At 36.1% G+C, this 23,917-nt stretch overlaps 1 protein-coding gene across 6 annotated transcripts in view; it reads left to right on the forward strand.

Annotated features, from left to right (window-relative positions):
- Window positions 1–2,984: 2,984 nt before the first annotated feature.
- The window catches only part of NUA (nuclear pore anchor), a 60,644-nt gene continuing 39,711 nt past the window's right edge, over window positions 2,985–23,917 (forward strand). For 4 of the 6 annotated variants that reach the window (XM_022286478.2, XM_022286479.2, XM_088121213.1 and 1 more), the window contains exons 1-11: window positions 2,986–3,500; window positions 3,603–3,749; window positions 3,878–3,976; window positions 10,131–10,259; window positions 10,357–10,449; window positions 10,542–10,607; window positions 11,059–11,148; window positions 17,869–17,946; window positions 20,387–20,496; window positions 23,384–23,504; window positions 23,660–23,752. In XM_022286478.2, coding sequence (XP_022142170.1) covers window positions 3,192–3,500; window positions 3,603–3,749; window positions 3,878–3,976; window positions 10,131–10,259; window positions 10,357–10,449; window positions 10,542–10,607; window positions 11,059–11,148; window positions 17,869–17,946; window positions 20,387–20,496; window positions 23,384–23,504; window positions 23,660–23,752 — 1,335 coding nt within the window. In that variant the 5' untranslated portion in view covers window positions 2,986–3,191. Of the gene's footprint in view, window positions 3,501–3,602; window positions 3,750–3,877; window positions 3,977–10,130; window positions 10,260–10,356; window positions 10,450–10,541; window positions 10,608–11,058; window positions 11,149–17,868; window positions 17,947–20,386; window positions 20,497–23,383; window positions 23,505–23,659; window positions 23,753–23,917 lie in introns of all 6 variants that reach the window. The other 2 variants (XM_088121212.1, XM_022286480.2) reach the window with 2 other exon arrangements.

Genomic DNA, 23,917 nt, shown 5'->3' on the forward strand with positions numbered 1-23,917 from the left:
AATTAAAATCAAACTTAGTTTAAAAACACATTTAAAGCAATGAAAATATGAGACACGCTCAAAAGATGTTTAGACACACACTAAAAAATGTTATTTGAATCAACCAAATTAATTAGAGCAATAGCAACTCACAGATTTCAGACAAACCTTGCGTCAATTTAATTGTTCGAAAATAATGAGTTTAAAAAAAGTATAAATTTAATAACAATGAACAATATTTCAACATCCAATAACAACATTTAAATAGGTCCAAGAAGATAATCTACAAACCGACCCACGTAAGTTAAGCCCAATAAAACAAAAACAACAAGGCCCAATCCAAAGTGACAGAAAAGCAGTTGAATTGATAAGTGAAATCGTTCACAGCGATTTAAAGATCCAAATTATATAGAGTTAGAGGATACTCATCACATAAGTTACTTAAATATCATGTCGTAAAAATTGATTAATTTAAATATTATAATTTGGATCCCATAATTTTAGATGATACTAATTAAAACATAAAAAAAAAAAAATCCCCAAATTCTCCAAATTTGAAAACCTCAAAAAAATATCCACCAAATTCTAAAAATCCCCAAATTAGAAATCAGTGACCCTTTCGCTTCTTCCGTCTGCTACCGTCTCTGAGGTTTGTGCCGTTTCCAAGGTTTATATATAACTATAAGATATATGCACATATATATAATATATCCCTATATATATAAATATTAACGGAATAACTAAGACTATGAGACGTTTAGAACTTCAATTTTCTTTACTCTTTCTACAAAATTACTTGACAATGCGAGCCAAAAATTATTATCATATCTTATGTATATGTAACTATAAGATATATACACATAAATACAATATATCCGCATATATACCAATCTTAACGGGAAGACTATTAACTTACGATTGGATAAACAGAAGGGGACGGGAGACGAGGAACACACCGCTCGGCGTCGGAAACGTGCAAAGATATCGACCGAAACTTTATTCGGTGACGGAAATTAAAGGTCTGAAACGACGGCGAAGAATGAATCAATACCTCGTTGACGAAAGCTGTGAAGGTATGAAACGACGATGTGGGGAACAAACACAGCAGTTGGAGACGGTAGCCAACAACTAGAAACAAAGCACGAAGACGGCAGACGGATTAAGCAGAAATAGAACATTAGGAAAAATTCAAAACTTGTCTTTAACAAAATTGGAAGTTCTTAATTGCGGACATTTTACGTATTATTGGCAAAAATCTTTGAGGGAGTGATTTGAGGAATTAGTGTTTGCAAATTCAAATGGGACCCACAATAATTAAATGAATATAATTACAAATTAAGGATTCAAATATTTTAAATTTAAAAACTATAATAAAATAAAATGCGAGCAGTATTAGCAGAAAATCTTACATGCAAACCTCTAAAAATGTAAAATTTAAAAATTAAAGACATTTATGAAGTTAAGATTAAAAAGTAGTCATTCCAATATATTATCTTTAAATTAAAATGATATATTTATAAAAAAGGATAAAACGTAAATTTTAAAAGAGGAAAAAGAAAATAAGGACCTCATTAAACTACTACTAAAAACAAAATTTTAAATTGATAAATTACGCTTTTACGGCATTTTTTCATGTTTTTGTGCATTTCGTTCATGCATACCTCATTATTTTAATGAAATGTTTTAGATCCTTGTAAAAGAATAAAAATGGTGTTCTAGAGTTTTTTTTTATTGTCCTATATTTGAAACCGTCAAGGTTAGTGTTATAAAGATCTTAGCAAATATACGAAGAACAAATAAGAAAATGTAGTCAAAACGAACGTAGTTCAACGGTAATTAGCATATATCTTCAATCAAGATATTATGAATTCGATCTCCACCCCAACTTTTTAGAATTTTAATATTATTTTAAATGTGTGATTTTCTTTTTTTAACGAGGGCTCTTTTTAACTCTCTTTGGTTTTAGCTAAAAAAAAAAAAGAAACTAGTGATTAATTTGATTGGAGCAATTTTGAATTTGTAGAGCAACCATATTTAGGTGACCGCCATTAAAAAAAAATATATAATCGACTTTGTTGAAGGAATTGGGCCCAGCCCAAATTACCGACAGTGACCATTTCCAAATCTAACTTGGTTTTTACTTTTTAGTGATGGGTTAAATATTTTAAATTTAATATTTAATGGCCTATTTAGTATTTGGCAACGTTTTGGTTTCATATTTCATATTTTCTGTTTTTGTTTTTAATTTGTTTAGAACAGAAAATATAAATATATTTGATAAAAATTTATATTTATTGTTTCCTTAAAAAATATATATATGAACAAAATAGGTTTGATAGCTATTTTTTGTTTTTATTTTCAGTACAACAATGGGGAGTGAAGATTCAAACCAATGACATATCGACCAATGGTATATGACTGAAAAGTATGCCAGAATTGAATTTGGTTAAACTTCTTGGTCAAAGTGCGAATATCCTGAATATCCTCCACCCAAACGTCACAAGAATTAGTATCTTTGGCGAGAATATTTATCAATAGCATAGAATCAAATTTGAATCGAATTGTTCAGATGTTCAATCGATCAACCAAACCGACGAGTTTTATTCTTGTTTTTATTTTTGTAATAATTGCGGAGATAAGCTATTGGACTCCTTACTTGCAAACAAAGAAAAAAAAAATAAGGTACCTTGACCGCTAAATAAATGTATTGTTTTGTTGTTGTTTTCATTATAGGATAGTAATTTGGATATATTTTTCACTGTTTTGTCTGTTTGTTTTTTTCTTCATTCCATTGGGACCTTTTCCCTTGCGGCTTAGTTTAATTGTGGATTTTTTTTTCTCTCATTTTTTTTTTGAATATTTTTAGGATTAGGGCTTCAAAACTCCTACCACATGGATTAGATTTAGAATGGCGAATTAACGTCTAAATTTTGTTTTGTTTTGCTTTTTCTTTTAGATTAATTATTATTATTATTAGTTTTCCGAGAAGAAGAGTAATTAACCCTTTAAACGAAGGGCTTGGCCACCCACGCGCAATTGCAGTGCCTTCTCAAATTCCTTCTCCCCTTCCCCCGTTTCTGCTCTCGTCGAAAACCATTCTCTCGTTTATGTGCTACCGCCATTAACGATCAACACTGACTCGCCAAGTTATATTAGCCCGCAGCTGATCTGCGCCGGGCACTTTTACCCTGAATAGAGAAAAAGAAAATAAAATGGCCCACCTATTCATCTCCGACGAGGAGTTCTCTCGGCACTCCAACGACGCCGCTTTCATGGCGGAGAAGGCCGATGCCTTCATCAAAGGCCTCTACAGCGAGCTCGAGACCGTCAGAGCCCAAGCCGATGCTGCTTCAATTACTGCGGAGCAGACTTGTTCCCTTCTCGACCAGAAGTTTCTTTCTCTTTCCGCCGAGTTCTCTGACCTCCAGTCTCAGAATGCACAGCTTCAAACCACCCTTGAGCTCAGACTCTCCGAGCTCGCCGAAGTCAAATCCCAAAAACACCAACTCAATTTACTTTCGGTAAGAATACTATTTTGTTCTTTCATTCAATTTCTAAAACATTTACCGTGCCTTTTGTTTGTATGGAATATTTTCAAACATTGGATTTTTTGGTGCTCACAGATTGGGAAGGATGGGGAGATAGAGAGGCTAAATACAGAGTTATCCGAACTGCATAAATCAAAAAGGCAGTTGATGGAGCTCATTGAGCAGAAGGATTTAGAAATTGGTGAAAAAGATGCCACTATAAAGTCTTATCTTGATAAGATTGTAAGTTCCTTTTACTTCTCTGATTTGTCATCATATGTAATAAAATTTGTGGTAAAAATTAAAGGTTTTTGCTGACAACATGACTTCCCGCTGAATATGTTTATTTTTTATTTTTTATCGCTTTGAAGGTAAATTTATCTGAAACGGCTGCTCAAAGAGAAGCCCGTTTAAGTGAGGTCGACATGGAGTTGGTGCGTTCCCGTGCTGAATTCGCTCGTCTTTCACAGGTCATTCCACTTCCTCATTATTGTCTATTTCATAGTTCATGTTGGACACTTGAACTTCATAATATGGATGGCAAATTATCTCTATATGTGATGAAGAAGTCAGAAGTTGAAAACAAACTTCATTTCAGGTAGACTTCCATATTCTATCTTATGCCACCTTCCTATATCCAGCCCTCCTATCAAGGGCTTATGGGGTAATGCTCATTTTGATAACTTATTGGAAGTATTGTTTGTGTATGTGTGTTTTTTTTTTAAAGGAAAGTGTATTAGGTTGCTTTTGATGAAAATCCTTAGGGTAGTAGGATTAGAATTTCCAATTGTTAAGTTAGCTTGGGTTTGCGACATGTTCCAAGACCTCATTTATTCATGAATATGCACAGTTCACTGGATAGGAGGGCATGATCCATCAGGTATCAAGTTTGGGAATATGTGGTTGACCCATCAATCCTTTCTTAAAGAGTTTGAGATGTTGAAAAATATGTAGGTCCAAGGCTGGGTTGTTATGTGTTTCTAAAAGACCCTAAATAAATCAAGCCAATGCTAAAAGCTTGGAATATAGATGTTGTTGGCGACATATCCTCCTAGAAAGAAGCCCTGTCGAAGCCTATTGCTCAGGTTGATGAGTTAGAGCAAGTTTTGGACTATTTGAAGAAGATCTTTTAAGTTTTAGGACAAAATATTTAAAGCTGCAATCGAGGATATTAGCTTGAAAGAGGAGAGTAGGTGAGGGTAAACATGTAAAGATAGATGGCTCATTAAGGGACGAAAATACAAATTTCTTTCACATCATTGCTCAAGAAGAAAGAGATATATAGTGGGATATTGTAAGGATAGAAAGGAGAGCTTTCTTCTTAAGCTAGACTTTGAAAAAACCTATGAAACAGTCGATTGGTAGAACTTAGAGGCCATTCTTGAGTACAAGGCGTTAGGCAAGAGAGGGAGGAAATCGATGAAAGGCTGTATTTCATCAATCAACTTCACCATTTTCATTAATGGGAACCTAGAGGGAAAATTTCTTCAGAAAAAGGGGCCTTAGACAGGGAGACCTTTCCCCGTTTCCCCTTCACCCTCTTAGGAGACTCCCTCGGTCATTCCATTCACTTTTGCTGTGAAGAAGAGGTTCCTTAGAAGCACACCAATAGGGAGTCAATAAGTGGCCCTTAAAGGTCATGCTTGAGTACAAGGGCATTGGCAAGAAAGAAAGGGAGGAAATGGATGAAAGGCTATATTTCATTCAACATTTTTCATTAACGGGAAACCTTGAGGGATTTTTTTTTTATTATTTTGTAATTACAAAAGAGGGCATTATAGATAGGGAGACCCCCGTTTCCTCTTCACCCTCTTGGGAGACTCCCTCAACCGTTCCATTCACTTTTGCCGTGAGAAGAAGCACTCCAATAGGCTGTCAACAAGTGGAAATCATGTACCTCCAATATGTCGATGATACGATTATTTTCTGCTAGAACTTTGAAAACGACCTCTCCAAATGGTGGATTTTTCTCACTATCTTTTTGTTGGGTTCCAACTGGTGGCTATCCGTAAATCTAGAGTAAGTATCTTAGTGGGTATCATAATCGAGAGGAATGTTCCCCCTTTTTTCAACATTTTAGCTACACTTCCCTCATTTCCAATTGGGAGTGCTTCATGTAACTCCTTGGGAGTCTTTTGTAATTTCATAACATCAATGAAATTGTTTCTTTCGAGAAATGTGCCAACTTTCTATGATTGATTTTGGGTGTAAAGTATCTTGGAGTTATGTTGGGAGGCAACCATAGGAAGGTGTCTTTCAGGGATGCTCAATGTACAAATTCAGGTGCAAGCTTGAAAATTGGAGGAACCTTATGCTTTCTAAAGGTGGTAGATTCACCCTTTCTCTCTTTGTTTTTAATAGTATATCTCTCTATGCTTTCTCCATCTTTAAAGCTCTTAATAAAGTTGTATGGAGAGGACTGTTCAGATTTTTCTTAATGGTTAGATGGCCACCTCAAAGACTTTTGATGAGCTGGGTGCTTCTTTGAACAAAATTTTTCCTTTTCATTTATCAACAAGAGGTTTGCATATTGTTCAAAAAAACAAAAAAAGCTTATTGTGGTCTAGGGCCGAGTGCTTACAAAATACAAACAGAGAAATAATATGCCATTTTCAGAAATGGCTTTGTAGGTTCACCGAGGAGGAAAAACCGCAGTGGAAATGAGTTATTTGGAGCATCTATGGCAGAAACCCTATTGGTTGGATCCTCATGGGGATATTTGGGGGAGGGGTTGGAATGTGGTGGGTTTGGCATCATTAGCCAAACCCATGCCGATTAAAAATCTTGGGTTTCTCAATTAAATGCCATGGGTTGATGAGTTACCCACCATATATATTTTTTTCTTTTTATCTTTTTCAATTTTAATCTTTTATATTTATATTTTTTATTTTTAAATTTAGAAAATTAAATACAATATTTTAAAAGGGTGGAAAAGTTAAAAAAAAAAATTTAGGAAGCCCAAACCAGGGCTACACATTCCTGCACCGCGAACACAAGCTACCAAATCCCAGACTACCCATTCCTGCCCCAAAAACAGGCTTTCCAATTCCAGACATTACAACACCTCCAAATTTAAACCTAGGTTTAACATTCCCTAGCTACTTATGTTGAACATGTGCCCCAAACGCCTATGAGGGAAGGCTCTGAGGTGATTGTTGATTGGCATAGCAAAATGAAGTCCCTACACCTGAAGTACATCTCTTTTAAGGTGCAAAATTGGTGTAGAATCAAGTTTTGGAAGGATACTTGGTTGGGAACCTTGCCTTTGGAACACAAATTCTGTGATATTAACAATATTTTGCTTATGAAAGAGAATACAGTGGCTGATTGCTGGAATGAAGTGCGCAAGGCTATTGGAATCTGGGCATTAGAAGCGGTATCATGGACCAAACTAACAACCAATTGATTGCTTTTAGTGGAAAACTGGATTCTTTTCATTGCGGACATGGGAGGACAAGGTAGAATGGTCTCTTGAGAGGGGGAAACGTTTTAACACCAACCCACCTTCCTCAAGCTAACAAAAATCTCTCCTAAGCTAAAATCCCCCCTCATTTATCTGATTTGGAAGTTCTCTTACCCAAAAAAAGTTAAAGTATTCTTGTGTAGCTTGGCTCATAGAAGCATCAATACCCAAAATAGCTCCTGGTCTATATCCCCCTTAACTTGCTGCCTTTGCCTCAGGAACGAAGAAACTATTGACCATCTTTTCCTTCATTGCCCTTTTGTGGCTAATTGTTGGTCTTTTTTGTTGAACGAGTTTGGTATTTTGCGTGCCTCCCTAATATGGTGGATGATTGGCTTCTTGAAGTGCTTCAAGATGGTTATTGAAAGGAAAAGCTAAAAGCCATTGGTGTTGTGTTGCTATAACTATTTTTTGGAGCATTAGGAAGAAAGGAATCGAGTTTTCAACAATACAATTCTTGTGATATATATTTTTTTTTGCGAGAGTGTAAAATTAATATGGCTTCTTGGTGCCTTAATATAGGAGATTCTTTTGTAACTACAGTTTATCCTTTATTTCTCAAGATTGGAAAGATGTAATCCGTTAGTTCTTTTAAGAAGGGCCTTCTCGTCCCCTGCCATTTGGCTGCTCTTTATATATATATATATACTTTTTAAAAATTTTTGATCTATACATTGTTTCTCATCAGAAAAACAAAAAAAGTGGAAATACAAAATGAAGATGGTACCAATATTTTTTTTTAACAAGAAAAGAAATTTTCATTAAAAAGGAACAAAAAAGATGGTACCAATCTTTTGGAAGAAGACACTATCATATGTGAGTTTATCTCCTTCTATTAAAAGCTTTATTTTGGAAGAAATTTTAGTGTGGGGCCAATTTCTTCAGAGTTGTGTGGAAGACTTTTTTAAACGCTATTTATATAAAATAAAATAAAAATAAACCAATGAAAAGGTGGAGGTATTTTTTTAATCTTCATCTCAACTGTGCAGTGATGGAATTAGTACATTCTATTTTGAAATTATCAATATAACTAAATATCCATGGATATATATTTTTACCCGTGGATGTATTTTTTTGCTGTCTATTTGCTTTATCTTTCTGGAATTATTGCTTCAGAATCTTCTTTTTGCATTGGGTTTTTTTTTTCTTCTCAAGATTATCAAAGCAATGTCCGCTGTTATTGGTCTGCCTTTGGCCCTCAGGCCAAACTTATTCTGGATAAATGCAGTTAAAGACATTATTTCAGAGCTTTGGTTGGAACAAAATCGAAGAATCTTTAAACATGATCACACGCATTGGATGAATTGTTGTGAAGTGGCTAGATTAAATGCTTCCAAATGGTGTGCTCTTTCTAAGTTTTTATCCAGTTATTCCTTGCAAGACATCTGGTGTGCTCTTTCTAAATTGGATGGATTGTTGTGAAGTGGCTAGATTAAATGCTTCAAAATGGCCTGCTCTTTCTAAGTTTTACCCAGTTATTCCTTGCAAGACATTTGTATGAATTATTGGAATTTTTTCTCCCCCTTCCTAGTTAATCTGTTCTATGTTGCTTTTTGATTTTTTTTTAACAAGAAACAATGTTTCATTGATATATGAAAAGAGTTTGTATCCTTGAACTTTTCTCCTTTTCATATATCAATGAAAAGTTCAGTGTTTTAAAAAGCTCAAGGTGCACTAAAGCGCAATAGACCTTTGGAGCTTAAGCGCAAGGCGCAAAAAAAAGCGCGAACTTTTTTTTTTGCAAGGCGCACTATACATAAAAGATACATAAATGTATATATATATGTACATGATAACAAAACTTCATAGAAATAAGCAAGATATAACATAAGTGTTGGGTTTTGTCAAAATATTGGAATTAAAGTTGTCCCACATTGGAAGAATACAAGGATGGTCTCCATGTGCTAGAAGTTGTCCCACATCGGAAAAGTACAAGGAGGAGATGTGTTTCAACTACTATAAAAGGAGCTCATGGGCTTGAGTTTTAATCATCCCAATTGAAATACTTTAAGCCTGATATACTAGCTCTAGTTAACTGAGCGGTATTTGCTTTGAAAGAGTGTTTTGTGTAATTGGGGTCGGGGAGAGAAATCCATATGATTGTAATAATTTTTCACATAGTGGATTTTCCCTTGTGGGCCGTGGTTTTTTCTCCGGTTTAGAGTTTTTCCACGTTAATTCTTGTGTTTCTTTATTTTATTGCTTTCTTTAAATTTCTCAGTTATTTTCTGCTTATTCCTGCAGTAGAAGTAGAAGATTTTTTCCCAACAATAAGTTATGTAAAAATCAATAAATACTCAATTTTTAAGGTGTGAAATATTAAGAAATCTATAATATTCAAATAAAAACTAACTTAAATAATTATGTAAGGTAAAATATGAGTAATATTCGAATTTAATAAAACAGAAAGAGAAGTTTATCTTTTTTAATAAATGGGAAAAACTACTTAGGGAAAGGGAAATACTGCTATATGGCAGTTTGCTACCATGCAGGCTCTTGTTTTGTGTGTCTAGAAAAGGCAAAGTCGAATTTAACAAAATAGAGAGAAGTTTCTCTCTTTTAATAAATGGAAAAAAGTACTTAAGAAAAGAGAAATACTGCCATGTGGCAGTTTGCTACCATCTAGGAAAGGTAACCTGCTTTAATGCTTTTGACTTATCTTCTACCCTTCCTTCTGCCGAGGATAAATACAATAAATGAACTTCTTTATTTTTTTTCTTAAATATTGAAGAAGGCTCTTGAGGCGCAGAGCTTTGCGCCTCAGGGCTTCATCAGAAGGCGCGCGCTTTAAGCGCGCCTTTCTATTCTCGCCTCGCCTTTTTGAGGCGAGGCGCTGGCATTGCTGGGCTTTTTAAATCACTGCAAAAGTTGTTTCTTGTTAAAAAAAAATCACCAGTTCTATACTTAAAGTACACCGTTGAGAATATATATATATATATATATATAATCCTTTTCCTAATGAATAACAAAGTTTTTCATTCAAAGATGAAAATAAACGAAAAACAATAATACAAGTTCTGAAACAAGGCAACCATAAGAAATAGAAAACAAAAACAAAAACAAAAAGCAACGTGTTACTTGCTTTAATGTCATGGCCTTCGTCCTATTTTTTTTAATGCCTATTCGTGTGGTATTTACATTCTTCTTTTGACTTTATGCAGGAGAAAGAACTCATTGAGAGGCATAATGTGTGGCTTAATGATGAGTTAACTGCTAAAGTAGGCAGTATCATTGAGCAGCGTAGAGTTCATTCTGATGTTGAGGTCGAAATGTCTGCGAAAGTTAGAGATGTATGTGGGTTTAGAGGAGACTGATTCCTTGTTTTTAAAAATATATGGATGTTAATGTATACCCTATCATTCACTTTTTGGTGCTTATTGATTTTAGGTTGAGAGAAAGTTAGATGAATGCTCCAATGCCTTAAAATGGAACAAGGATAGTGTGAAAGAACTTGAAATGAAGCTAACATCTGCACAGGAGGTGTTATATGTTTTATTTGTTTTTCAACAAGTTGAAAATTCTCTAGGTTCTTTATCGGCCGATGATTGCTAATTAATTTATTACTTGTTCAGGAATTGTGCTTGTCAAGAAAAAGTGCTGCAGAAAATGAGGAGCGTCTTTGTGCTGAAATATCAACAGTCAGTAGTTTCTTGAGCATTGGTGTTTGACGTTTATTTTAATGCAACTATATGTTCTTCTAGGAGGATATTAATCTAAAAAGATGTAATAGCATTATATGTGAGTTTGGTAAGAAAGTTGAAACATATTTATTAGAGCAATTTGCACAAACCACCTATCATTGAATAGAACTATTTTACTTGTTTATTAACTGCTAATGCTTTTTAGGTGGATTTGAGTCTGCATTTTTCAAACAGGTAATTGTTGGAAAGTTTAGGTACCTTCGGGTCTAGAAAAGGAATTTTATTTCCTATTGTTTTGATATGGAAATGTATCAAACTATTTTTTAATTTATATTTTACGGTCAGTTGTTTATTATATCTCGGTGCTGTTACTCTTATAGAGGGAGTCACTAGAAAGCAGAGAGAGTAATTAGTGATCTTGATATCACTTTGTTAATTGACTTTGTAGATCAATAAGCTTGTTGAACTTTACAAAGAAAGTTCGGAGGAGTGGTCTAAGAAGGCAACAGAACTTGAGGGTGTCATAAAAGCCTTGGAGGTTAGATTCTTCATCCCAAATTATAATATTAAACTTTATGAGATATTTTTATTTTATTTTATTTAACAAGAAACAAACTTTTCATTGATATATATAAAAATTAACATAAAATGTTTAAAGATACAAACTCCAAAGGAGCGAGAAGAAAATAAAATAAAAGCAAAAAACAAACAAAGCTGAACGGAAAGATAAACACTACACTGGAGAAATAAAAGCTTCCCCATTAGAAGAGATCAAGCTAGGAGGATAGTCAGCAAAGAGATTGGAAAGAGCACACCATTGAGAAGCTTTGAATTTGGTAGTGTCGAAACATTCCATTGGAAGCCTCTTAGATCCTTCAAAAGTTCACTGATTATGGGCTTTGGAGCCATTAACCCAAAGTAGACTTGCTTAGGATTAAAACGAGGGTCGAACATAAGCTAGAAAACTGATCTTGAAGCTTCCTTGTCCAAAACCCATGAAAGGCTGAACATCTCAAATAAAACATACCAACATCTTGCAACAAATGTGCAGAAAGAGAAAGTATGCATCTGACTTTCATTCGCTCCCTGCAAAGAACATAATAAGACGGCTGAAGAGACAAATAAAGCAACTTTTTCTGAAGAATCTTGGCTGTATTAACCTTTCCAAACAGTAGACACTGACCTTCTTTGGCCAACGAGAATTCCATAATTTTGAACAATAATTAAAGGCAAGACCTCAGAGGAATCTCTCAGTTTACATAAAAAGTTGACAGAAAAAGCTCTTGTAGAATCCAAATTCTAGCTCAATTGGTCTTCTTCTTCATTTAGGGAAATCTTGTTCAAGCTGGCTAAAAGGTTTACATAATCAGAAATTTCATCATCCTTCAACAGCCTTCTAACTTCAAGTTTCCAGGAGTGGCTGAATCCCGAGGCTTTCCATTCTTTACCTCAAAGGAGGAAAATTCACTGCTTTTGAATATTAAACCAAGGGCTACGAGACCCTCCAACTCTTTTTTCCAATGCGTCTGTACCATAGACGCTGGCTATTACGTTTCGCCATAATGCAGAACTTTCCACACTAAAACTTCACTTGATTTCTCTTTAATAGAATGCCAATACCCAATCCACCCTCTTCGCAAATGCGAGAAGAGATATACCAATGAACCAGGTGCTTTAACGACCCATGTGAGCGATCACTTCAGGAGAAGTTTCTCATATATTTCTCTCTCTCTCTTAATAAGAAACCGAAAATGATGTATTAACTGCACAAAAAAGAAGACAACCCAAGGGCGAGGGGTAACGAAAACCCCTCCCACAAAAGACCAACTACAAAAAGGCCATCCAGTTGCCTTGGGGCGGCCGCAAAGGCCCCTGGGTATCAAGGGAGTAAAGCTATGACTCCCAGTTATAAAAAAAGTGTCATCTAGTTGTTAATTATCGTGGAAAAACCATAATTACCAAAGACTTTGTATCTTGTACACCAACACGTGGCCAAGTATCGAATATTATCCACAAAGGAGTACTTTGAACTATGATTGTTTTGAAAAGCTCTTTGATTTCGCTCGTTCCACATTGTCCATAACACAACCTTCACCGTACAGCACCACAAAACCTTTGGCCTGCCGACGTTTCCAACATCCACTTGTCAGCCTTCCTAGGGAGGCAAATAGAGATACGAAACTCCTTGAAGACAAAGGACCAAGTCTTAATAGCAAAGGGGCAGTGAAGAAACAAATGATCAAAGGAATCCTCCCCTTTTTTACAAAGAAAATAGATAGAAGGAGACAACGCTCAATGTCTCGAAGTGTTGATTCCTCTGTGCAAAGAAGACCAAATAAAGAATTTCACTCTCCTGGGAACGATGGCCTTCCACACTGCCTTTTTACCAGCATTTGGAAGAGCGATAGATAGTACAAAGGAATGCTTTGTAGCATGAATTGGCATAGTGTTAACCTCCCCCCTCTAGATAATTGATATCTTTTCCATCTATCAAGCTTCGTACAGACTTTTTTCTTTAATGGGGTAATGGGATTCCAAAAGACTTCCAAGTTTTGGGTTTCCACCAAAAGGAAGCCCTAAATACTGAATGGACAAAATTTCAATCTTGCTATTCTGTTTATTAGCAAGCAATGCAACTTTTTGAGCATCAATAATTTTTTTTTTGATAAGAAACATCAAAAAGGTGTATTGGAAAGGGAAAAATCTAGCCGAAAGGCAGAGGGTAGAGAGAACCCTCCCTAAGAACTATAGAATCAAAGCTTTCCAATCTTGAAGAATAAGTTGGAGGCTAAAATTACAAAAAAACTTCTCGTGGGAAACAATCCAGCATGAAGCAACATGCTTGTGGGAAACTTTTTGGGCGTCAATATTAATACCACACACGGAAGATTTGTTCCATTTCACCTTTAACCAGACTGCCATTCAAATGCCTTAATGATCTTGAAAAGGATCTCCACCATTCCATCATCTTTACAAAATATCAAAGTGGCATCTGCAAATTGCAAATGAAAAATATAAACTGAATTTCTACCAACAATGAAGCCTTCAAAAATACCCTTTTCATGGATGTTGTCCAACAAACTACTTTGAACATCACTGATTAAGAGAAAAAGGACAGGAGAAAGCGGATCACCTTTCTTTACGCCTCTCGAAACTTGTATTCTTCCATGTGGTCTACCATTAATGAAAACCAAAAATTTTATTCTTCTGATGCAATCATTAATCCATCTAATCCACTTACAACCAAATCCTTTTTTTTTTTAAGAACAAAACTAAGAAAATTCCAATCCACTGTATTAAAGGCTTTTTCCAAGTCAAGCTTTAACATCCACCCTTTTCTTATTAGTTTTGTAATAATTCACAATCTCATTTGCTATTAGCACCAGGTCAAGAATCTGTCTACCTTCTATAATGCACTTTGATTCATGAAGATTGTGCTAGAAATAACCTTCTTGAGCCGTCCAGTAAGGACCTTGGCCAAAATTTTATAGGTGGAAGTGGTTAGTCTAATAGGTCTATAGTCCGTCACCTTCCTCTAATTGATAAGAGAAGTAACTTGTTCATCCTTGAGCTCAGAAATTTGAACTTTCCACTTTCGAGCAGCTAGGAATTTGTGAAAAAATTTGCTTTTCTCATCCCCTGATTTAATTTTTTTTTAGATAAGAAACATCTTTGTATTGATAAAGAAAGTACAGACTAAAGGCTGGGGTAGAGAAAACCCCACCAAAAACTAAACAACAACCTAACCAACCGCATTCCAATTGTGCATAAACATGGAAAGGTTGTAGTTACAAAAGAATACTGTAATTGATACACCACCAAGAGGCCGTGTGCTAAACATTCCTACAAAAAATCTCAAAAGTAGAAGGCTTATCTTCAAAAACGCGAGAATTCCTTTCAAGCCAAAAATTCCAAAGAAGAGCTCTTGAAGCACATCTCCAACCAAAAGTAGTCTTCTTAGGAAGATCCCAACCAAATAAAACCTCATTCAACCAATCATCAATCTTTCTTGGAAAGCAGATAGAGATATCAAAAGTTTCTAAGAGGAAAAGCCAACTATTGGTCGCAAAAGGACAGTGAAGAAACAAATGGTCTAAGTCTTCACTATGCATCAGACAGAGGGAACACACCGATGTGGATAACACCCAATTTTTGCACTTTCTCTGTAATTTCTCTTGTGTATTAAGGCTTCTTTGAGCAAGAGACCAAAGAAAAACTTTGATCTTCTTCGGGACCTTGAACTTCCAGATAGCCGAGATGAGAGGAGATCGTAAAGAAGATCTACATTCCACCATCTTCAGAAAAGCCGAACGAGTAGAAAACCTCCCTTTTCCTTCCAGAGACCACAAGACCCGATCTTCTCCTTCCCCCAATCTTGCCACATCGATAACTTGTATCATCCCCATCCAACTTTCGACCTCCCAATCTTACAGGCCTCTACGCAAACCAATATCCCAGTCATTCTTGTGTACGTTCCAGCAATCCAAGACTGTTGCCTCCTTCTTGGTAGAAAGACTGAACATAACTGGGAACATTTTCTGAAGAGGTTCATTCCCAATCCATGTGTCTGACCAGAATTTGATTCGGCTCCCTTTACTCAACTTGAACTCAAGAAATTTTGAGAAGAAAGAGCTGTTTTTAAAAATGTCGAACCACGGTTTTCCTTTGGAACAGCCCTTTGGGGGGAAGAGTATTCCACCCGTGAGAATCCTCCCCATAGATACTAACAATCACTTTCCTCCATAACGCATTACTTTCTTGGGTGAATCTCCAAAGCCATCTGAGGAGTATTCTATTGTTTTTTTGGTGAAGAGCCCCTATTCCGAGACCTCCAAATTGCATTGGAAGTGCAATCTTCCCCCAACTCACAAGGTGAGTAATCGTGCCATTATTTCCTCCCTCTTTCCAAATGCAATCTCGAGTCAACTTCTCAATTTCATTAACCACCTTCGAAGGAGCTTTTAAAACCGAGAAGAAATAGAGGTGAAGACTTGTGATCACGGATTGTGCAAGAGTAAGTTTACCACCTTTTGAGAGAAAAAGGTTCTTCCATTTATCGATCTTCTGTTTAACTTTGTCAATCGAGGGATCCCAAAAAATTTTTTTCTTATAGTTGCCCTCCAAAGAGATTCCCAAATAAGACAAAGGGAGCCTTTCCACTTTGCAACCCAGTCTTGTAGCCTTTTCTTGGAGCAGATCCTCTTCGACATGGATACCTGTAATGGCAGTTTTTGTTAGATTCAGAGAGAGCCCCGATGCATTGAGAAAAATGTCTAAAATCATCCACCAATTATCCAGCATGCCTGGTTCGTTTGGGCAGAAAATCATAGCGTCATCGGCATATTGTAAATGAGACTTCCACCTCCTGTCTACCAACGCCAAAACCTTTTATCAATCTTTTTTGGCTGCAAAAATGGACCAATCTGCTAAAAGAATCTCCAACTAAGGTAAAAAGGAAAGGGGAGAGTGGATCTCGTTGTCTTAATCCTCTTTTGGCGAAAATTTTCCCACGGGGGTGGCCGATAATAATCACAGAGAAATTAGCAGACGTTAAGCACCCTATAATCCATTTCCTCCATCTAGAACCAAAGCCTTTTCGTTCCATGACAGCTTCCAAATAACTCCAATCTACCTTATCGTAAGCCTTCTCATAATCCAATTTTAACACAAAGCCTGACTTGTTTCTCATCTCCCAATCCCCAACTGCCTTTGAAGCAATCAAGATGGCATCGAAGATTTGTCGACCTTCAATAAAAGCAGACTGTGCATCATGAATTATCATCGGCAGAACTTTCTACAATCTTTCCGCGATAACTTTTGAGATGATCTTGTACAAAGAGGTCACTAAGCTAATCGGTCTGTATTCACCAACTTTCATAGCCTTTTTCTTCTTCAGAATCAGACAAATATACGTTTCATTGGTACAGCGATTGATAATCCCATTTCTAAAAAAATCTTGGAACACTCCCAATAAGTCGGATTTGAGGATGTTCCAAGACTTTTTAAGAAATTCATTTGAGAAACTGTCCGGTCTTGGGGATTTCAAGTTTCCAAGGCTGAAAACTGCCTGCTGAATTTCCTCAATTTCGAAAGGTCTTTCAAGACACGTCTACCAACAATCTACAAGGCCGTTCAATTGTACGTCTTCAATAAGAAAGCAAAGACCCGAGGTTTCTCCAAACCGCCGCTCATAGAACCCAACAATTTCTGGAACAATCTCGTCCTCTGAAGAGAGAAGCTCTCCACTGTCTTTTTCTAACATGAATATAATGGTCTTAGACTTTCTAGCCGAAGTCCATCTATGAAAGAAGTTTGAGTTTTCATCCCCCTCCTTCAGGCATTCTATCTTGCATTTTTGAGCCCATTTCCTGTGTTCTCTAAATGACAGGTTAAAGTAATTCTTTCTATGTTCTTTCTCTTTCAAACTTTTCTACATCAGTGAGAAGTCTAGTTTCTTCAATCTTGTCCAGAGCTTCTATCTTTTGTTCACAGTTCCGAAGGTCAGTTTCAACAACCCCGAAAGTTTCTTTATTCCACACTTTTAGATGGTTCTTGATACCTTTCAGCTTATTCATAAAGACATAGCCGGGCCATCCAACTGCAGGTAGGGAAGACCACCAAGCCTCTATGTTTTCCTTGAAGGAAGGATGATCCATCTACATATTTTCAAAGCGAAAAGGGGAAGGACCCCATTTCTGATTTCCAAACCTTAAAAGGATAGGGAAGTGGTCCGAGGTAATACGAGGAAGCCTAACCAATTTAGCTTCTTTAAAGTCATCCACCCAAGCTTTGGAGAGGAGGAACCTGTGTATGCGAGTGGCAATCAGACTGTCTCATCCCCTGATTTTAACCAGCGTACCTTACATTTTTGAATCAGAATAAATAAGAAATAAACTTCTCACTAATGTAATGATAAGATACAAAAAATGTTCAAAGATACTCATACCGTCCAACTTCTCACTAATGTAATAAACTTATCACTTTAGGAGTATATGAATATCCCCTATATCGTTCAACTTCCCTTCAGGAGTATATGAATATACCTCTTACCATCTAACTATAAAAAGGTTACAAACTTATCAAATTTCATCTTTTATTTTATTTTATTTTATTTAAGGACAGAACTCTTCGCATCACAAAGTAAGATACTCTCATTAGGAGTATATGAATATCCCCATACCATCGGACCTAAAAAGGTTATAAGCTTATCAACTTTATGATCCTTTCTGATTTTGTACATTTTTGCAATTACTGCCAGACACATTTGAACCAAGTTGAGAGTGATTACAAAGAGAAGCTTGCAAAGGAAGAATCTCAAATAAATAGTTTGGAAGAGGTGTGGATTTATTGTTAACTAATGCATTTTTTACTGTTATTATTTAAAGCTATTGGGCAGCAAAACTTTTTCAGTTATCTTTTCTATAATGATGACTCATTGTAACATTTGTTTGTTCGTGCAGTGCCAAAGGCCAAATATATGGGTTTCTCTTGCATTCTTCTTTTTGTTTTTAATAGTGTAGATGAGAATTTCCAGTTTGATTGTTGGATGTCATATTGGTGAATATTATTTGAATGTAATGCATTTTAGAATGTTTCGTGACAGAGATTATGAAAAAGTTGATAAGAATATCGATTTTTTTAACAGTAAACAAACTTTTCATTGATATCATGGAATGGAAGAATATCATGAAATAGTTGAATTTTTGCTGTATTATTAATTTTATAATAGTAGAATTTCCAGTTTGGTTTTTCATGTTTGTAGTTATTGGTTATTCATGTTCATTCTTATTTAGGCGAGTTGTATCACTTCTTGTTGAGCCTGTTATATTCTTGTTTTGTCCTTTTTGTTTCTATCTTGCTCCCTCAGGAGTTCTATTTATTTATTTATTTTTTTATAACAAGAAACAACTTTCATTGATATATAGAAAGAAAAAATGTTAAAGGATACAAACCCTAGAGGGGTGAAAGAAAGAGAAAAGAAACTAAAGTAACAAAAAAGAGCTCAACACGAGCAATACAAACAATGATAATAGATGAAGAATATTAAAACTCAACAGCCTTGTAAATAGCAAAGAACTTAGAGGGAATGGGTTCAAACTATGGTGGCCACCTACCTAGAATTTAATATCCTACGAGTTTCCTTGTCAACCAAATGTAGTAGGGTCAGGTAGGGGTGAGCATCGGTCGGTCGAGGTCGGTTACCGACCCCGACACCGAAAACCGACCTAGTCGTTTTCATCTTTGGAAACCGACTTTTTTTCTAAGGTACCTAGCGCCGACCGACCAACTGGTCGGTTCGGTTGGTCGGCATCGTCGGAAAATCGTTTTTTTTCAATTTTTTATACTGATCGCTGCGCACAGAAGACGGAGAAGAGAGAGGATGAGGACGGCAGTACTTGGTGATGCGCACATAAGAGAAGCGGCGCACGAGGATGCACACAAAAGAAAAAATATCAGTGGCTGCAGCGTTGCGAACGGGAAAAAAAAGGAGGAGCTGAAGGAAATAGAGAAGGAGGTGGACAGAAGAATAAGAGGTTGAAGAAGAAGAAAGAAAGAAGAAGAACGAAGGAAGAAGAAGAAAGAAGAAAGATGAAGAACGAAGGAAGAAGAAAAAGAAAAGGAGAAGAAAGATGAGGGAGTGGGTGACCGGTGAAAAGACTTGTTTTTGGGAGATGTGAAGGAAAGTTAAATTTGGGGGGCTGTGCAAATAAATGGATGTTTAGGGGCTCGATGCAGTACAAAACCCTACAATAATAAATATATATATTTTTATTTTTATTTTTTATGTTAGTGTATACCATCGGTTGGTCGGTCGAAATGGGACATTAATTGATGCCGATCGACCGGTCGGAGTTTGAATTCTAAAATTGACCACCGAACGGTCTTCCTTGGAAACCGACCGACCGACTTAGGTTTGGTCGGTTTTGGTCAGTCGGATCGGTTTTTCGGGTTCATTTGCTCACCCCTAGGGTTAGGTGGTTGGCCCGTGAATAGTCGAGGTGCGCGTAAGCTGACCCAGACACACGGATAAAAGAAAAAAAACTCAACAGCCTCCTCTGAAGAACCCTGAAAACTGCAGCCAACAAAGCTTGGAGAACCCAATAACGTCAAAACCTACTACAGAGAGGGATATGATGAAGGCTACTCAATCATGGTCTTGAACTCATCTAAATACTCTTTAAACAACGTAATCCGCTTCTTAGGAAAAAATATTTTAAGCTGGAGAGCTTGTTCAAGTGAGGACAAATAGGAGCCCAAATGGGAAGGACAGGCTTGATAAAAGCTCGAGGGATAAAACAATGTCTTCTTTAGAAATTTCCGATAGATATTCCTCAAACAAGAAGAGAAATGCACTTTTTGGAGAATCTGCTCAAAGCCTTGAAGAAACTCAACTGTAACCAGCTGAAATATAAGTAACAAGGATAGAAAAGGCCAACTCCACGAGTGAGGAAGAAGAAAGGACTTCTCAACAGATCCACACCTGAAATTCGAGGCATAACAAATAAAATCCTGTTGCCACTTGTTTTTTGGGAGAAGTTATTTGTTGAATTTGTGATTGATTACGTTAAGCCTTGCTACTGTGGATCTGTTTATGCTTATAATGGTAAGATAATTTTCTTTGTCAAACTTGTGGCCATTCGAGATTGCGATGCTGCATTTATTTCTATTTGCTTCTTTTTGTGATCTCTAATTTCTTATATGACAATTGGTTGTTTTTTTGGGTTTATTATATATTCTGGTTATTTAACCATTTTATTTTATGTAATTGTTCATAGGAGGCTACAGCGTTGAAAATGAAACTGGAAAAGTGCGAGGCAGAAATTGAACTTAGTAGGAAGAAGAATGAACTCACTCTTTTTCCCCTTGGCAGCTTCGCTTCAGACGGGTATGTTATACTTCTAAATTTGTTATTTTTTTAAAGACAATTATTTCCACTAATTTTTGAAAAGGGGACGAAGTGATAAAATTTCGACCCACTGAGGTTGAATGGGCTGACAAGAAATGACTCCTTGTTCCATTAATCAAAATGGTTTAATACTTGCAGAAAAGATTTTTAGAGTACACGTTGAAGAGTTTAAAGTTTAAGGAACTTAAAAAATATTCCTGTTCTCTTTGCTTTCCTTCGACGGCCCTAAGGATTTCTTCATACCCAGATCTTGAAAGTCATAGTCTTGTCTTCATAGTTATTTAGTATGAATATTTCTATATGTTGGGGGGTATTTTGGTAAATTCTTTGTATTATGAGAGATAGTGGGTAACTCACAGTATATCGGGTTTATGTCTGTGTTAGGAAAAGTTATCTTAATCCTAAAGGGAGCACTGTACTTTGTCACTATTTTTTCACCCCTTGGGGGTTTTGTATCTTGAACATTTTTCCTTTTCATATATCAATGAAAAGTTGTTTCTTGTAAAAAAAAAAAAATATAGAATCAGAAACCTATTTATGTTGTACAATTAACATTAATTTTTAGAACCAACCCAATTGTTCGGGTTGTAAATTTATTCAGCCCAAGCAACCCTTATTAAATAATGAACCCAACCCAACCACGAAATATTTGGGTTGAGTTGGTTTGGGTTATTTGGTTCATTTGTTCGAAGTATTGTATAACAAAAAAAAGCATGAGTTCGCTTGGAAATCATAACCAAACACCTACTTGATAGATCATAAACTGAAGATGAGATTCTAACTGTTACTTTTTTTCAAGAGAGGATTTTTCATTGATTAATGAAAAAACAAAAAATGTCCAAAGATACCAACTCCTTAGAGAAGGAAAAGAAACAAAAACAAGAACGCATAGAAAGTAAAAAGAAATTAGAAAGAAACTAGAGAGGAAAAATAAAGGCGCCCCAATTAGAACAAACAACTAGACTAGGATAGGGGAAATTTGAGAATAAATCTGCGAGAGAGAACACCCTTGAATAGCTTGTTTTCTATCACCCCAATTAGAACAAACAACTAAATAGGGATAGGGGAAATTAGAGAATTAATCTGCGAGAGAAAATAAATCCACCTAGCATGATACGTCTTAATTGTGAAGTTTTTGCTCAAAAGTTGTAATTGTTCTTGCCTTTATTTTGCGTTTTGTTTCTTCTTTAATTTCTCTTGGTTGTGAAAAATGATATTTTTTGGATAATTGAGAATCAGATCTTTGCTCCCCTATACTTAGGGGCACCTACACCTACCCAGGACCCGGACCTAGGAGACATCAAGGATTTTTAGTATTAAGCTCACTAGAAAGTTCGAACTTGAGACCTCTAAGCTAGTATAACCAGAGATCCCAAGCCTTTGCCAACTGGGTTTCCTTAGGGGCTTGGTTGTGAGAAATGATTTGGAAATGGGGAAGGGAAAAATTGCGACCCAGTGCAGTCACACAACTTTGGGTCTCTATAAGAAGCTCTGTCACCATTCACTGAAAGCCTTGAATTGGTGGGAGATGTGTGCACAACCCAAGGTGGTTTGTAAATAGAAAGTGAGGAAAACGTGCTATTTTGTAAGAGATGGGAAAATCATTGAAGTTACCAACCCATATTACCATTGATGCTGGAAGAACTCGGATTGCTCATTGCTCCAAATTAGCAATTATTGGTCCTATAGAAGTGGTGATGATATAAATGGTTGGTTGAAACTCTTGTAGTTCCTCTTGCTTGTGATCAGCCCAGACTTTCTCCCGCACTGGGCTGTCCCTTAGGGGCTTGGTTGTGAGAAATGATTTGGAAATGGGGAAAGGAAAAATTGCTGCCCAGTGCAGTCATCCAAACTTTGGGTCTCTATAAGAAGCTCCATCATCGTTCACTGAAAGCCTTGAATAGGTGGGAGATGTGTGCACAACCCAAGGTGGTTTGTAAATAGAAAGTGAGGAAAACGTGCTATTTTGCAAGAGATGGGAAAATCATTGAAGTTACCAACCCATATTACCATTGATGTTGGAAGACTCAGATTGCTCATTGCTCCAAATTAGCAATTATTGGTCCTATAGAAGTGGTGATGATATAAATGGTTGGTTGAAACTCGTGTAGTTCCTCTTGCTTGTGATCAGCGCAGACTTTCTAGAGACTTCAGTTTTGTGGCAGAAGGCTCGCAAAATCCATCCATGCTTGGACCATTTACACAACAGTTAACCAATCTATGCAAATTCGAGCATTTATGGTACTGAATACTTATCACCATTTATGATATTGACAGCAATGACGCTAATCTGAGTTAATATATTTATTATGGAATCGAGTTTGATTATAAATAGTAGAACAGTTGAAAAGTTCGTGGGTTTTTTGATTTTAGGACTATTCTGTTCAAACTCATCTAAAGATTTTGATCTAAAAAAAAAAGGAATTGCACTGAGATTGGTAGCGTGGGAGACAAGGCTAAAGTATTATTGCTAAAGGAATGTGATTGGTTTACTTTTTTATATAGTTCGATTCTTATGTTAAATTTTGTCACTGTGTACAACATACAACCTCTAATTGGAGAGCTCTTGACACATTTTTTTTGTTATTCTCTCCCTTCTCTCATAACTTATCTGGCAGGCCTTTTGTTTGATCTTTCCTTTAGCATTAAGGTTTCTTCGTGCCCAAGCAAAACTCAAATTATTTTTGGAGTTATTTCTATTGTTTTTTTGTGAAACATATAATCTATGATTTATTTGATGTTGCCTGATTGGTCAGCAGATGGTTCTCATTTGGGTCTTGTGTAATCTAGCTTTGAGTTATTCTTTAATCCTCTTTTTGTTGTTTGTACTGATGCCAATTTATTTATTTTAAATTTTCTGGGATAGTTGGATACATTCGAAGGAAAGTAGTGAGGTAGTTGATGACAATCACAAACTCGACCCCAAGTTACCTATAGGTGTTTCTGGGACAGCTTTAGCTGCTTCGCTTTTGCGTGACGGTTGGAGTGTGAGTTCTTTACTTTTTGTTGTTGGCATTTGGTTTTTTGTAATTTCTAAATGTATGCTTTTGTTGATGAATTAGAAACATATGATGCTAGTGATGTCTTTATTGATCTATTTCTAGCTTAAGTTGAAGTAAGTTATTTATTTTTTCTACTACAGTTAGCCAAAATGTATGCTAAGTACCAAGAGACTGTTGATGCTTTTCGGCATGAGCAGATGGGAAGGAAAGAAGCCGAGGCGGTTTTGCAGAGGGTATCACTTTGACTTTCACATGAATTATTTAGGCTTTTTCGTCAAATGTGATTATTGTGCTGTTACAATGAAGATGTTTGTGGAGAAGCTTCCAACTAGTAACGATAACAATTTGTTGACTAGATCTTTCCATCTTTTAGCTCTCTGATTCAATAAAAACTATCT

The sequence above is a fragment of the Momordica charantia genome (assembly GCF_013281855.1).
Source record: "Momordica charantia cultivar OHB3-1 chromosome 1 unlocalized genomic scaffold, Mcharantia_2.0 BLBB01000001.1, whole genome shotgun sequence".
In the NCBI taxonomy this organism is placed as follows: domain Eukaryota; kingdom Viridiplantae; phylum Streptophyta; class Magnoliopsida; order Cucurbitales; family Cucurbitaceae; genus Momordica; species Momordica charantia.